General features: G+C 36.8%; 1 protein-coding gene and 1 long non-coding RNA gene across 7 annotated transcripts in view; one reads left to right on the top strand and one right to left on the bottom strand.

The window, feature by feature from the left end:
• Positions 1-923: 923 nt before the first annotated feature.
• The window catches only part of slc8a1b (solute carrier family 8 member 1b), a 105,324-nt gene continuing 89,301 nt past the window's right edge, over positions 924-16,946 (bottom strand). For all 5 annotated transcript variants that reach the window (XM_058749209.1, XM_058749210.1, XM_058749211.1 and 2 more), the window contains exons 6-7: positions 11,208-11,483; positions 924-5,541 (exon numbers count right to left, since the gene is read on the bottom strand). In XM_058749209.1, coding sequence (XP_058605192.1) covers positions 5,165-5,541; positions 11,208-11,483 — 653 coding nt within the window. In that variant the 3' untranslated portion in view covers positions 924-5,164. The remainder of the gene's footprint in view (positions 5,542-11,207; positions 11,484-16,946) is intronic.
• LOC131523127 (uncharacterized) lies at positions 3,094-11,358 on the top strand. Of its 2 annotated transcripts, none has more exons than XR_009266709.1 (4): positions 3,094-3,228; positions 10,520-10,556; positions 10,690-10,774; positions 11,220-11,358. It is a non-coding gene; the product is annotated as an uncharacterized LOC131523127 (long non-coding RNA). The 2 variants fall into 2 exon arrangements; XR_009266708.1 differs by having other exon boundaries at positions 10,686-10,774.

The following is a 16,946-nucleotide window of genomic DNA, read 5'->3' as shown; positions in this document are numbered from 1 at the left end:
AACAACAACAAAAAATACTGAGCACCTTTAAATAGTGTAGTTAATTAATATTTGTCAGTAACTACTAAGGGTTAGTTCACCCAAAAATGTAAATTCTGTCATCAATTACTCACCCCCTTGTCGTTCCAAACCCGTAAGACCTTCATTCATCTTCGGAACACAAATTAAACTATTTTTTGATGGAATCTGAGAGCTCTCTGACCCTCCATAGACGGCAAAGATATTACCACGATCAACGGACAGAAACGTAGCAAGGACATCGGTAAAATAGTCCATGTGACATCAGGGGTTCAACCGTAATTTTACGAAGCTACGAGAATACTTTTTGTGCGCAAAGGAAACAATAATAACAAAATAATCAACGTAATCGGTGTTGTTTACATTCAGCATGTGTGTGCTGTCTGCTGAACCTAAACAACGCTGATTACGTTGATCATGTTCTGGGGTACTCTCGAAAATGGCGCAAGACAGTAACTCAGGGAGAAGAATTGTTGAATAAATCGTTATTATTGTTTTCTTTGTGCACAAAAAGTATTCTCATCTTCGTAAAATTACGGTTGAACCCCTGATGTCACATGGACTATTTTACCGATGTCTTTGCTACGTTTCTGTGCGTTGATCGAGGTAATATCCTTCTATGGAGGGTCAGAGAGCTCTCAGATTCCATCAAAAATATCTTAATTTGTGTTCTGAAGATGAACGAAGGTCTTAACGGGTTTGGAATGACATGAGGATGAGTAATTAATGACAGCATTTTCGGGTGAACTGTTCTTTTAAATTATGCAGCGTGGCAGTTTCAAAGTAGTTTCCACAACACCATTAAAGATGACACCTTCTGTCTGCTGGACATCAGTAAGCGAGCATGTGTGTGTGTGTGTGCTTATTCAGAACCACAATCATAAAAAGAGACACACTGCAGCCACTTGGCTCTAAACAGGATATCCCAAACTTTATTTCCTGTGTAGAGGTGTACTAGGGGAGCAATCACAGTTAGTGGACGTCCATCTTATTAGATTGAGTGCAACACAAAAATAAATCAAAACAAAAAAAATTCATATTTAATTATTCAGATTGAAATTAAAACAACCTAACGATCAAAACAAAACAGCGTGAAATAAAGCGAAAAGTGCAAGAGAGAAAGAAGAGATAAGAGAGAGAGCGAGAGAGAGAGGAGGAAAATAGAGTCAGCTTTAATAAGCCCATGACAAGAGGACTGTGTAAGACGCACTATGCCACAAGGCCACACACACTTGCATTAACATGACTCTCAGCATTAGCTTACAGCGATCAAACACACACAACGATTTGAGCCCCTCGATCTGTACAAGACAGATAAGATAATAAAACTTACAGCCTTCATTTATACCAGTTATTACGTCACATACAATACATTCAATCCTGCTTTGGCATGAGATCTTTCTGCCATGTTGTTTACACTGCAAAAAACGGCGCTTTGTCTTGTTTTCCTGTATAAATATTCTCTTTTTAACATTTAATTTTTACCCTCTTGTTTTTAAGCATAAACCTCATTAAATTGTATTAGATTTAAGCTTGAAACAACAACAAAAAATAATTGTTTGTTTTAGATTTTTAGATATTTCTTACTGGAAAACAAGACAAAATGACTAGTTAAGAACAATATTCTCTGCAGTATAAGTGGTTTTGCAAACCTTTATACATGCTATAAATTTATACATTATAAATAAGTGATATGTAGACATTTACACACATATACGCACTGTTCAGGAATACCAGGAACATTGTTACACATATACACTGCGATTGTTTACAACATACAGCCTACGTAATTTCACTGGACACATTAATGCAAGATGTTAGTGAGGCCTTGGATTGGAGAGAGAGAAAGAGAGTGATAGAGAGAGGGGGGAGGAAGAGGAGGAGGAGGAGGAGGAGGAAATAATATTATCAAAGATTAGTATTAAACCCCTGAAAGACTAGAGTCCATCTGAGCAGTGAGGAAGAGAGAGGGGGTTTAGGAATGTAAGACATACACAAGGCAAACCCTGACGCTTCACACACATTCTCCTAATGTTTTACAGACATTTTCCAGATGGTTCACTGATTTTTGCAGGATGGTTTACAGACTCGGAGCAGATAAATAACGGACTATATGTTCCCTTAATTCTTACAAATATCACAGACTGCTCCAGACCGACCAAACAAACACACTCGCACACACACACACTGCTCAGCAAAGAAACTAGAACAAAACAAGCTCTATGCAACAATCAATCCAAAAGGCAATATTTGTCATTCTGAAGTCTCAAATAAATACGTTGTATTCTCTCTTTGATAACAGCAGAGCGGTGACTCTGCCTTCATTCTACTGTACAGTATATACATACACACCCGGATGCTTCAGTGACAAAATATTTCATACTGTTAAATAATATAACCATTGCAACAACCAAGCAAAGGGCCTTGATATATTGCTTCCTTCGTTTGTACATGCGCTCCTGTACTAAACAACAGATACTGCCTTTTTAATATACATGTGCAAGTTAAAAAAACAAAACAAAACAAAACGAAATACATTTAAATGAAACTTACGGACAGGAAAATCAAAAAAAATCTTGAGTATCTATACAGCTTTCAAACCTCTGTTGACTACATTAATGAAGGGGATTCTGCGTACTATATACAGACAGGTTAGCATCCATGCATTGTCAACACGAAGCACATTAACATTCCAAATATGGACATGGCAAACAAGGGGGCAGGGTAAAGGGAGGGGCTAGGTTCCACAGGGGGGCGGTTCCAATGCAGCCACGCCCTGATTTACAGACCACAGAGCACAGATGCACAATTGCTGACCCCTGCTCTGCCAAAGCAAATACATATACAGTATAAACCGTAGAGACCATGTACAGTTTGAACGCCCTGTACGGAGAGGCATACCTGCGGTCGGTTGGCGTGACGGCTAGCGAGCAGCACGTACAGCAAGAGTCTGTGAAAGACTTCTCGGCAGAACTTGGTATGGCTGTAATTCACATGGTTTCACCAACTTCACTCCAACTTCATCTGTTTGTTTATTGGTTAAATAGATATTAGGCTTCAGGAAAAAGTCTTTTATTGATGTTGGTTTTGTCCTTCTTTGTTTGTAGTGTCTTTCTTGTGGATCTTAGAATTAGCAAGCAACAGCGGACCATCTTCATCAGGGATTGAAGGTCATCATCGAAGGCTTCCTACAGAAATGCCCTGGAGCTGGTACAGTTTAGTTTCCTTTCATTCAAAATGTAAAACAAAATAAAACAAACACAGCAAAAAAGAAAGAATAAACAGCTGTTCAAGCTAAATTTTTCATCTCTTTCAAAATCAAGCTTCTGAAACTACAAACCCCAACACAGAATCCCTTTAAAAACACTCTTTCGTTACAAGAAAAGGTGTTCAGATGCAGTAAAAGAGCTGTAGGCTGGATCCCTTCAGTACAAACACCTATGAGAAATGTCACCAAGGCCTCTTTATCCTTGCAAGGACATTTTTGGTGTGGGTAAAAAAGGTACGATTGGAAATACAAAACCCACTTCAGGGGCTGTGTGGCACACTGCAGTTCTCCATTAGAAAGATTTTCCCTTTGGCAAATTTGGCGCAAACTACACAATAGATGAAGTCCAAAATATCTACGTCAGATCTACTGTGCTCAGTCCAGAAACACGATTTCATATATTTACTTACCCACTAAGACTGAAAATCGAACTTTGGAAAGGACAGTGAAAAATCCTGCAATTGCGTTTTCTAAATTTTAAACCGAGCTACGTTTTTTTTTTTTTTTTAGTTCGTTTGTGTTAAACCATACTATCCTAAAGATGTTTAGAGTCAAATTTAGATTAGTTCTACAATTTCTGCGTTTAAAATCAACCTACGTCTAAAACCGTGACTACTCTATGAGATTTACCTTACAGCTCCATATGCAGCGAATCTACAAAGTACAAAGAAGCAATCTCAGCAGGGTTGGAGGGAAAGCGTGCCCTCGTAAACACCACATAGATGAGTGACTGACTGTATCTGTATGAGCAAGTTTATCAAGCAAAAGACTACCGATTATACATGCTTGCAAATTGTGTGTCTGAGAACAAATCGCTGAAAGTATGGCCACTGGTTTTGCGTATTTCTCGTAGTGTGTGTCCGTAAATGTATGCGTGAATTTGCATGGACGGAAAGTAACAGTCATAATTGTAAACTCTCAATGTGATGTTGGCAAAAGCATGTCACATGCTGGATTATCTTCACTACGTTGACCTCACACACGGTCCATCGATTGCATAAATTAATAATCGAATCAGTACCAAACCGCAGTGTATTTGTATTAGAAAATTCAGGATGTTCCTTAACCCGAGCTCTTTCGATAGCACTTTATGATCTTTGAGAGTGTCAGATCAAGGCTATTAAATCAAAGTCTTGCACTAGTGCACCTCTGCTCTCTAAAGCTTCAGCGCTGGGAGAGATTAGAGCTGGCATACTGCACTCTCCTTATTGTTATTTTCTTTATGAACTGGAATGAACTACACTAGTGCAAGAGCGGGATAAAAACTGGCCTTCACAGGAACTACAAACTGCTCTTGAAAACAACAAAAGCTTTCGGTTAGGACCGCTCCAAATACATCATCTGTAAACACATAAAGTAGTGTGTCTGAAAAATCACCCAAGCAAAATTACAGTACCGCTCGGTCCCCGTTAAGATAACAAACCTACAACACACAGCCACATCACCCAGAGTTCCATGGCACTATGAAGGGAGCTTACAGATTCCACGGTCCCACGTGGCTTTTATACTGGTTTAGGTTAAAAAAGCACAACTACAGTAGTTAAAGGTAGCAATAGTAGCTTTTCATAGTCTAGATTTGATGTTTGAACACTGTGGTCACACCCCGTCCAATCAGATGCAGTCACACAACAAACAGAGGAAGATGAGGATGAAGGAATGGCATGTTGAGAGAACAGAAGAACGGGCCGATGGTCTGCGGAAAACAATTATCCTCATGAACCCGAAACTGAGTCCGCCGCTGTTGCCTTCCTCTGCAGTCTTTAGTCTTTACCCTTTAGTCTTTGCTTATTTTTCCACAGAATGCATGATCGTGTGTGTCACTGTGTGAAGGTGTGTAGTTCTGCGTGTATATGCATGTGTGAGCGCGTGTACGTGTGTTTAGAAGCCCTTGATGTGGCAGTAAGCCTCCAGAGAGGAGAACAGGATGTAGAGGAGCCAGAGGCTGACGAAAAGCATAGTGGTCAGCCCTTTAGCAGTCCGCGGACCCCCCAGCTCGCCACCGATGTCGGGTCGGCGGCGGTACATGAGCACCCCTACACAGATAAAGGCGAAAATGGTGAAGAGGGTGACGGAGAAGGCCAGGCTACCCGGCTCCACCCTGAAATCGTTGCCCTTTGAGTTGTGGTAGATGGCGGCGATGGACCAGGCCACTCCGATTCCCAAGAAGACGTTCACGGCATTGCTGCCCGTCACATTTCCAATGGACGCGTCGGCGTACTGATCTTGTGTCGCTGCCACTTTACTGGCAAAGGTGTCTGAGAGGAAAATAAGACAGAGAAAGAAAGGAGAAAGAGAGGTATTAGTAGAGTAAAAAAATAGTTATAATGATTCATTGAAAATAAATTAAAATAATAACGTGGAATTATAACTGTAAACTAATAAAATGTTTAAAAAAACTATTAAAAATTATGTATCTATTTATTTTACTCGATTTTGAAACATTTAGAGAATTTCTAAGGACAATATTTGTCCAAAAAGTGCAACCATAAAACATAAAAAGCATTAATGTAACAAAAATACATAGATGAGTGAATATGCGTATACTGAGCAAGTTTATTTTGTCTATTGTGATAGTTTAATAATGTAACATTATACTTGTAAAATAAATAAATAAACAATGTATTTCATAAATTTAGTATTTTTATGTATTTATTTATGTATTTTGCCATAAATCACAAAAAGCATTAAAGAAACAAAAATGCCTAATGTGACAAATTTAGTGAGGTTTATGTTTAAAACAAGAACAAAAGATAATAAGTAAATAAAATAAAAGTAACAAGTAATTAAAAATATTAAATTAACATTAAATAATTAAAATCAGTAATTAAAAGAGTTTTACTTCAAGTACTTCTTGCTTGTCTAAATATGTTTATATCTTTCCTCAGAAAACGAAACCAAAATAATGATTGAGAATTTTTTTTCTTGCAGTGCACACACAAGTATATGCACACACAGTACTCATCTTCTCTCTCTTGCTCGTCTCTCCTTTTTGGGTGAGGATATAATTTTGTAATAACAGCCTGGTTAACCTCTGATTTGAGTTGAAATCAGAGGGCTGTCTGCTGTTTAAACAGTGTGGTTTCTGTCGCAGAGACAGCTGCATGCTAACAGGGTGATCTATTGCAGAGAGCTGAAAAACCATGAGGATGCTGATTGTGCGTTCTGTCTGGAAAGGCCTCTAAATAATCCTAGATGCACATACACTCCCTTTCTAACTCTTTCTTCCTCTCCGTCTCATTTAATCTTCCTCTCTCTCTTTCGTTATGCTAAAAAGGTCCATAACACATTACCCTGCTGAACTGCTCTGGATATGTTGATATTATTCTTCGCAGCCTGTGGTCACAAAGAGCCATTATCCTCATTTAAAGGTCTTGCTATCCTGCGGATATACACTTTAATATTCACACATTCATATTTACATATTTGTGTTCCTGCAGTGCATCTCAAGTGAAAATATATCCAAAAATATTTTATTACTGAACATTACATCAAACAAACTAACAAACAAACAAAAAAGATGATGGAATATATACTTAATTTAAAGACATATTGGTTTCCCCAAAAATACTAAGCCGCACATGTTCAACATCGATAAGAATAAGAAATGCTTCTTAACAGCAAGTCAGCATTTCTGAAGGATCATGTGACACCTGATTAAGAATATATTTAATTATTAATATAATAATAATAATATTTTAAAATTTTCTTTTAAACTGTTTTGGTCAAATAAATACAGCTTCAGTGAGCAGAAGAAACTAAAACAAAAAATATATTTATATTTATTATAAATAAAGTTACTAAGTGCTTTTTAGTTTTTGCATATTTATCAAGAGCTTAAAGAGGTGTTTTAATGTCACCATGAGGCATCTTTCTGCACTCAATAATGAGCGTTCCAACAGAAATGAATCATTTTTGAGTCCACGGATGTGAACAGCTCAAAGTTGTCATCTGGTAATTACGGTAATTCCAGCTCAACGTGACTGCAGCACTCAACATCGGTCTAAAAGTGAAGGTTAGAAACTCTCCCTGCAAATCTGACAAAGTATCTGAGAACAACATCAGCCATTTAAGGGCTTAAAGGACAAAAATTTACTCAACAACATCTCAAAGACACAGAATTATAAAGTGAAAGCTGGCTTTACTGTAAAGTACTTATTTCTGAAATAACATTTTTCTTCTCTGTCCTGTTATGTTGTTGTAAACAACAGCATGGACGGAGCGGTTTCCATAGCATTACCATGGAAATTCTCAGTTAAGGCTCAGCTAACACCCAGTCTGGTGTAAAGTCCTGCCAAAGAGCCTGGCAGCATGCGGACGACAACTGCCGTTAATGTGGGTGTCATGGCAATGAAAAGCTTCATCCCAGAAAGACGCTCGGGAGCAGTTAATCATTACGGACTTAAATGGATCAGCGTTCCAGACTGTTATAGACTTTGAAACTGTTATAAACCTCAAACCGCTTACGTTTGCACATGGACGCAAATTTGTATTAAAAAACGACCACACATATAGCTTAAATGAGTATTTTATCGACTACAAATGTCTCTGCGGCTCAGCCAAACAGCCAATGTATGTCTGCGCTGGGAAATGCAAAGCGGACGAGAAAGAAATTGCTATAATTAACTTTTTATATCACCATACTTTATTGGCACTGCATTCAGAAGATGCACGTCAGTCATCAAACCCATTTCCATTTTAAATTAATCAAGCAAATTATTCATTCAAGATACTATATGCTGAATCTAAAGGCTTTTGTGTTCTGTTTAAAAGCATTGGTGAACACTGCCTTATCAGTCATTGTACATTTTCCTTCGCCTGGTTTCTGGCTGCTTGCTTGGCTAATTGGAAGTTCAGTTGTTTTCCCAGTACTCAATACGGCTTTCGTCTCCCACTACAGATTGACACATTTAACTGCTCAATAACACTCTTTTCAGTATGCAACGTGCATTGTTATTTTGTCAAACTGTGCAGAAACAGCAGAAAAACAATCAATGGATGTGGTAAACCTTTCACTTTATTTATTTAATTTTTTTAAGTTTGCTTCATTTACCTTAGTAATGACTTTGATTTTTGACCTGTTACTAGTTAAATGTGTAAGTACCACATTGTTTTTGGCACATGAACCAGACTTTGTGACTTTATCATGACCATCTAAACAGACATAGTACAATTTAATTTTTAATTGTTTAATAGAAATTATTAAAACACTTCAAGAATGAAAATTTCATGATAATTTAATCACCTCCAAGTCATCCAAGATGTTCATGTCTTTCTTTCTTCAGTCGCAAAGAAATTAAGTTTTTTGAGGAAAACATTCCGGGATTTTTCTCCATATAGTGGATTTCAACAGGGATCAGTGGGTTGAAGGTCCAAATTGCAGTTTCAAAGAGCTCTACATGATCCCAGCTGAGTAATAAGGGTCATATCTAGCAAAATAATTGGTCATTTTCTAAAAAAATTAAAAATTTATATACGCGTGCGTGATTACGTAATGCTTAAGGTCGCATAAGTGCAAGATGAGCATTTGTGGTTAAAACATCTATAAATGTGTATTCTTTATATAAATTGACCAATCATTTCGCTAGATAAGTCCCTTATTCCTCAGCTGGGATCGTGTAGAGCCCTTTGAAGCTGCACTGAAGCCACAATTTGGACCTTCAACCTGTTGGCCACTATTGAAGTCCACTATATGGAGAAAAATCCTGGAATGTTTTCCTCAAAAAACGTAATGTCTTTTCACACGAAGAAAGACATGAACATCTTGGATGACATGGGGGTGATTTAATTATCAGAAAATTTTCATTCTGGAAGTGAACTACTCCTTTTAATAGTTTTCAACAATTAATCAAACTTGACTAAAAATGTAAGATTTTCTAAGCTTTAGGCCCTTGAACAAACTTTTCTCTAACACTAAAGAAAAGACATCTTCCCATAGATATGGTTTCCGCACGCAGTTGTAAGCAGGTAATGGTAATTTCAGCTGATAGGGTACAATGTAAATTATTTTTATCTGATAGGGTACAATGTCTCTAAGGGCTGCTGGGATAAAAGCCGTTTGGATGTAATTTTCTCCTAAAACAAAAACCACAAACAACAGCACTTTTCTAAACATCTGTAGTACTCCTACTAAGGTTGTCACAATATTAGATTTTCACTACACTATTATCTTGGACAAACGAATTCATGAAAATGATATCATCACTATATCTAGAAAAATTTGAATGACGATGATGATTCGATTTTGTGTTTTATCTTTTTTGGCCAATGAATAAAATAATTAAATGAATAAAAACATTTGCCTTCAAAAGCATGCAGTGATGCCTGGAATCACTTTAATAATGAACACTATTATAACAATGTATTTAAAAAAAGCACATTCACAGCATGAATTAAAAATTCTAACTAGCATGGTTAAGTTCACTTGTGCATTTGCATTGTTTTGTGCAGATGTAGGTCCTAATGTTATATTTATAGTATATATCTGATTACTCTCAAACAGGATGCATTTGTGTGTTTTATTAACTCACTGGCAAACTGCTGTTCTTTTGCTTCTGCTCATGCAGATCAAATGGCAATACCCAAAATTATTGGCTATGATTGAATTTAAAGCAATCATATTCATTTTAGATGTTTCTTTTTCAAATCAAATCAATACATTAAAAATATAGCAGTGTTATTTTTTCTGATACAGTCATGTAGTATTAACTATTTGATGTCAGGCCTATTTCCTTTTATAAATCCCACGCTTATTGCCAATACACAATATATATTGCAAAACCTCTATTACCATGATATCAGTATTTAATTTCTTAAATATCACAGTTATCAACAATACTGGTACTGCAACACCCCTAACTTCCACAAATCATTCTGCATAATTGCAGAGAAATGGATTTGTTACCAGAACAATATTATAAAATGCTAAAAGTGATTGAAATAAATATGAAAAATGGGACACTGTTTACTAAAATTCTTCAATACTGCTTTTTAAATAAACCGTGCTACTCAATCGATATTTAATTAATGTTTCTTTTTCTATTGCAATACAATTTAGGGCCAAAAAAATTCTTAAGGAAATTTATCCTTTTGTTTAAGAGATAGTTCACCTAAAAATAAAAAAAATAAAAATCCATATTTTTATGGCTTTTTATTCCAGTGTTGTTTTGGACCCCATTGACTTTAAATGAATGGAAAAAAGCATTATTCAAAACAATCTTCTTTTGTGTTCCACAGAGTAAAGAAAGTCATGCAGGTTTGGATCAACATGAGGGTAAGTAAATAATGACAATAATAACATTTCTGGGTGCACTATCCCTTTTTAATTCCCTTATCTTATTAAGAAAATGATGTCCTTGTGTGTGCATGACATTGTCCACGTATGATGGCTTTTACTGGAAAGCAAGATGCAAATGCAAGAAAATGATTTTCTGCAGTGAGATGAGAAGAGCAAAAGGGCGAGAAATAGAGGATGAAAAGAAAAGAAATGGGGTGAGTGAGGTAAAAAGGGAGAAGAACAGCATTAGAGAGAGATGGGAATGCTTCTGCGTTCTGCTCTCTCAGCGTTTTCTCTATGAACAGTCCAGTGTGTCTGGAATACTAAACATGGGGGAAACATGCACTGCTCTTCCAGTGTGTGTGTTCTGTACATGAACATAGCTGTGTGTGTGTGTGTCTCCTGTTTTAAATAACTGTTATCATGACTGATGAAGGTAATATATGGAGGTGCAATGTAGAAAGCAGCTTTACTTTGCATAATTATATGATATATCATAATCATAGCCTTGCACGTATGCACACACACACACACACACAAACAAGTGCTTGGACATCCTCATTTTATGATAAATGACTATATGTAAATACAAACATGGGTGGCTAAAACACAAAAATCATGTCACCCACTCCCCTCTCTCTCTCTCACCTGGCACTGAAGTTCCCAGCGCTACAAACACCACTGCTGTGACAGAGTCTTTGAGTCCGATGGTGCAGCCGAAGTGGGATGCCAGGTCTCCGATGAAAGCCGTCAGAACGCCAATCATAATGATTGACACCACGAAACACGCCCACCCGTTCCAGTAATCAGTGGGCGGGACAAAGGCAAAGAGAACTTTCCAGAAGACAGTGAGGAAATGCATGACGTAATCGAAGCAGGAGGGGAGCTTCTCCTCTCCGCATTCTTCATCATCATCATCCTCACCTGCAGGAAGATAATGAGAAATAATTAAATATGACTTTATAGAAGGTTAATAAACCCCTAAGTGCTGAAATTTGGCACATGACTCATCCACATGACTCAGAACTTGCCAGAACAACCCCCTATCAATCACCCAGAACATCAGCATCCTATCAACTTTATAGGAATGCACCTAAAATGCAGCAGCGACCTGGCAACTGCCTACAAAAAAGATCACCATAGCAGGGAGTTTTGCACAGACCAGGCACCGCTTTTCTTCAGAAAATTAAAAAAAAATTATATTTTGTACCTAAAAGCCACACACCAGGTCAGTCGTCGTGGCAGTATAGCTGAAACCTTCACATATGCAGGCACAGGGTTTATCGATATGTAGAGCACACAGCTTGTACGTGTGTGTGTTCAGGAAGGTTGTAATCTGTTTGATATTCTGTTGGAGCTGTGTTTCCTTGAAAGCGTAAAGAGAGCAGCTTCCAGACGCCCACATAGTGCTCTCTGACAGGTGAGGCTGTTCCTTTAAAGTGTGATTAGATGCTACAGGATGTTCAGAAATATCACCTATTCACTGCAGCAGCTGAGAGCAAACGCATTCAAGTCCCTGGCAGGGGATTTAGTAATTGTTTCGCCAAGACATTCATTCTGTTCACAAGTAAAAACCTGATTGCGCACTGTGATTAAAAGGATTATTAATAAAGTAGGTGCTTAGGCTAGAACATGCACACGCTTAGAAAAAACATTCACACTGATCTGTATAAAATAAAAACAAATTCAAAAAGATTCAAAGACTGAATCATCATGAGTCGCTATTGAAGATTCAGACAGAAATGTGAGTGTATATGTTTATGTATATGTGTATATATTTATCTCATCAAAGCTCAAGAGTATTTGAAGGTCAAGGTGATGTTTACTGTCACTGCAGCACGTGTGTAAATATGCACACATCTGTGCTAAAGAGACAGAGAAGGTCAACGTGATGCTTTATGTGCCGTCCATCAGTGTGTCTGGAGGGAGTAAACGCCTCATAAAAGAGCATCAGTTTGCTTTGATGCTCTTTTATTGAATTTGATACAACTGACAATGCAATTAAAAAAAAAAAACCTTTAAACAAGATCAATTGACTTGATAAGCAAAACTGTGTAACATACATCACAACATACATAAATCTAAATATAGTTTCTACAGACTGACCTTTACAGATTTCCACATTTGTCCATAAAGAGAGTTTTATTTATTTATTTTTTTATTTAGATTACATTTGGCAATTGTTTTGCCCTAAATGAGGACATACTTATAATGTAAACGTTTTAAATTATTGTTTATATACTATTATACTATATATTAATAATTTGAATTGCAGCTGAATTGTTTGTGTGTATATACACAGACAGAAAAAAATAATACACACACACTATATATACAGAGGTGGAAAGTAACGAATTACATTTACTCGCGTTACTGTAACTGAGTAGCTTTTTTGTGTACTTCTACTTTTTAAAGTAATTTTTAAAATATGTAATTTTACTTAAGTAATTTTGTTTGACGTATTGTACTTCGCTACATTTTAAAACACAATTGGCAGGAGAACAAACTGGTGCTAAAATCACAAGAAAGATTCAGACAGACAAGACAGGTGTTAATGGTGCAGACCCAGCTGAAAACCAAACCCCGTCGTATTCTGCTGAAGTTGAACTCGAACCCCTGACCATATTTAAGCTCTATTATGCAGTGTAAGCTGTGTTTGCTTAGGGAGACCAAACTAGCAGCTTATAAAATCTCGACATCAACCCTTCGCAAGCATGTAGAGGAAAGGTAAATACTTGCATCGTTGCATTGGTGGTTAAAATGAAGCTTTGACAGTTTAGCAAAAGGTTTTGCACAAATTAGCCAAAAAGACTGTGGTGCAGGGTGTGCGATATATATCGTCTGCGATAATATCGTAATTGCTGTTTTAACGATGTGCAATTTGACATTATCAGTATTTTGCCAAAAACCAAACACAACTCTCCTAGAGTGCCTTGAAGTCTAGTAGATAAGACTAGTGCGCACATGCATTTAGAGTGCGTTCTTTCACTGCGTGATTCAGTCTGTTAAAATGCATTTAGAATGATAACAAAATTGAAGATATAGGGGCAGAAAATGTATATATTTATATCATTTTATATAGTAAATCAATATCACACGAAGAGTGCTGCTTTTTTCTCCAAAAATCGGCATGATTACATATAGATTTTTTACAATAGTTCAAAAAACAAGAAGTTAATTAAGAGACTTGCATTTTAGACACCATATTGCCTGTTTTTGCTCTATTTCGACAACAAAAATAATTCCAAACACAGCCACCATAGCACAGTTTTGTGTCTCTGAGCAATGAAGGTGTTTCGTTCCTGAATGAATCAACTGTTAAAATGATTCGGTTCAGTCTAAATGACTCACTTATTAACAGTGACTTGCTGACACCTACTGGCAGTTTTAATTTCACATTTAAAGTATTTTTAGATTTTTTATTTTTTTTAATATAATTTCAAACAAGTATTCAACATTCAATGTCTTATTTAAAAAACATTATTTCTGCATTTGTAACTGCAGGTTAAATGCATTCATGTCCTGCATTAAACAGTGTGTAAATACATCTAAATGCCACTTCAGATGAAGCTTCTGTGTTTCCTCTGCATTGCAAAGATGAATTTTGTTGATACTGATATAATTTGCCTGATAACAGCCCAAATGTCTTATTATTCTAAATAACCGATTCCTTTAATTAAAAACAACTAGTTTGAGATTTATAGGCCTGTCCCAGGGGTGTCAAACTCAGTTCCTGGAGGGCTGCAGCCCTGCCGAGTTTAGTTCCAACCCTGCTCCAACACACATACCATGTAGTTTTCAAATAAGCCTACATGATTAGATTAGCTGGATCAGATGTGTTTAATTAGGGTTATATCTAAACTGTGTAGGGCTGTGGCCCTCCAGAAACTGAGTTTGACACCCTTGGCCTATCCCATTTTTGCCTCCCTCCCACTGTTAAAATGTAATTAAGTAATTTGTACTTGAGTAGATTTTTAGACTGGTACTTTTACTTGTACTTAAGTAAAATTTCATTAATGTAATGGTACTTTTACTTGAGTAGAATATTTTTGTACTCTTTCCACCTCTGTATATATATATATATATATATAGCTCAATAGCTTTATTTTTAACTTTAGTTTTAGCATTAGTAATTTTAGCACTTCAGCTTACTTATTGTTCGTTTTCATCTAATATTTATATTACATTTGATTTCAGCTTTATGTCAATTACTGAAAAAGATTTTAAAAGTTTTAGTTAACAACAACACTGATCTTAACCCTCAAAGATTACCGTATTGTCCCGAATATAATTTTTTTCTTGGAAATACATCTGAAAAAACGCGGTCGTCTTATATTCAGGGTCTAGACTTTGACATGTCAGTAATACACCCACAACAATAGGTGGCGCCAAAAAAGCATAAAACGAGTGTGCCATGAAATATGTAATGTAATGTGTGCTGTAAAGTCGTGACTGTCATGTTAGCCTGATGGGACCAAACTTCCTCTGTAAGTGATTTTAAAACATAAGACTATACCCACATTTGAAGACTACAATAAGATTTCACTTCTACTGATAATACAATTTTGGTTGGCTACTATGAGATGGATAGCCTAAATGTTATATAATTCAGATGGGCTACCTGTTATTTCAATGGTATATCAAAAAGTGTATATTTTTCAATGTCATTGTTGGTACATTTTACCAGTATTTACCATACTTTCAAAACAAAAATTAAAATAGGAAAAATATGCAATTTGAAAATAATTTAAGAAAAAAATGTGTTTTACAGAGAGAAAAACAAACAAACAAAAAAACAAGATTTGGTTTTCAAAAAGCCTTTTTCCAAAAGGTACATCTGGAAAAAGGGGGGTCGTCTTATAATCAGGGTCGTGTTATATTCGGGACAATACGGGTATTTCAAATTTTTTGTTTATTATCCATTATTTATGAAAAAATGCTTCATGAATCATTTGTCCAATTAAGGACATCTTCAAATGTCTCCAAAGGGAGGTTTGTGTCACATGTAACTTCTGGCGACAGTTTTGTGTCCAATCTATAGGTAAGTGAACCCCCACACACTCAGTGCTCATGTTGTGTTTACCCTCTCCTTATCTTTCGATATAAATCATCTCGCTGTACTGCAGAGTCTGACATTTAGCAAAGCTTTTAAACTTTAAACTCTTCAATTTACCGCTATTAGCTGCAGACCTTTTATGCTTCTTTGTCCCTATCTGTGTACATTTGCGTATATGTGTGTATCTGCGTGTCCTGATAAAAAGTCATGGTGAAATTTCTGTTCCATTCTCAGTGGCGCCAGATAAAAAAATAATCCAATTTTCCATTTGTCATCTGTCAATGATGGCAATGATTAATGAATGTTTGATGTAAGGTAGGATGTTCCTGCTGCTTTTTTCTATAATGAAGGGAAATGGTGACCAGAGGCTACCAAAGTCCAAAAAATGTGTCTTGACACAACACATCTGAATGAGATTTGAAGGAAAAGACTCACAAGAACAATTTACACTTAAATCAGATACTTCAAATATAAGTAATACGGGTTTGGAATGACATGAGTGTGAGTAAATGATGACAGAAGTTTCCCTTTCAACTCATCGACATACATTAAAGAATATTTAACATGCACAAAATGATTTTTTGAAATTCTATTTTGAAAACAACCCACATCACTGTAGATACTTTATGAAAAGACCTGGTCTGTACTGGTGATTACAGGTCACTTCTGACAGCAGACAGAGCAACATACACGCACACACAAACAAACACACACACAAAGGCTTTTAACCTTGCTTTGCCCCAGAGCACAAATTGGCACACTGAGAGGTGTTCAAGTGTGAATCACTAAGTCACCAACACCTGATCCACACAAACACATGCACACACACTTACACGGCTAGAGAAGCAGCCTCTATGATCATCAGTCTCTCTGAGGTCATGCTGCGAGTGCTAATTACTTCAGAGAAAACAAACCGAAAAAAAATCCCTCTCTCGTTTTTCTCTTTCTCCGCCTCCATCTACTTTCTTTCTCTCCTTTGCACAGAGAATGAAGACTCCTTTGTGTAGCCCTAAGAGAGGTGAAGCTGTAAAACAGATTTCTTGAGAAACACCGCAGCCACCAGGGGGCGCTTCACAGCTGAGAGTACCAGCGCTTTTGAAATTTCAAATGGAAACCATAAACAACAACATCTGATGCAATCTATATAACCCAGGGATGCCTAATCCTGCTCCTGGATGACCACTTTCCAGCAGAGCTTAGCTTTAACCTTATTAAACACACTCGAACCAGCTCATCAAGCTTTTTAGGATTACTAGAAATGTCCAGGCAGGTGTATTAGAGCAGGCTGAACTCTACAGGAAGATGGCCCCCAGGATAACCCAAATCGAAAC

The sequence above is a fragment of the Onychostoma macrolepis genome, chromosome 17, assembly GCF_012432095.1.
Source record: "Onychostoma macrolepis isolate SWU-2019 chromosome 17, ASM1243209v1, whole genome shotgun sequence".
Classification (NCBI taxonomy): domain Eukaryota; kingdom Metazoa; phylum Chordata; class Actinopteri; order Cypriniformes; family Cyprinidae; genus Onychostoma; species Onychostoma macrolepis.
Note: the sequence above shows the minus strand (reverse complement) of the source record. Positions and strands in the feature narration are given on the sequence as shown.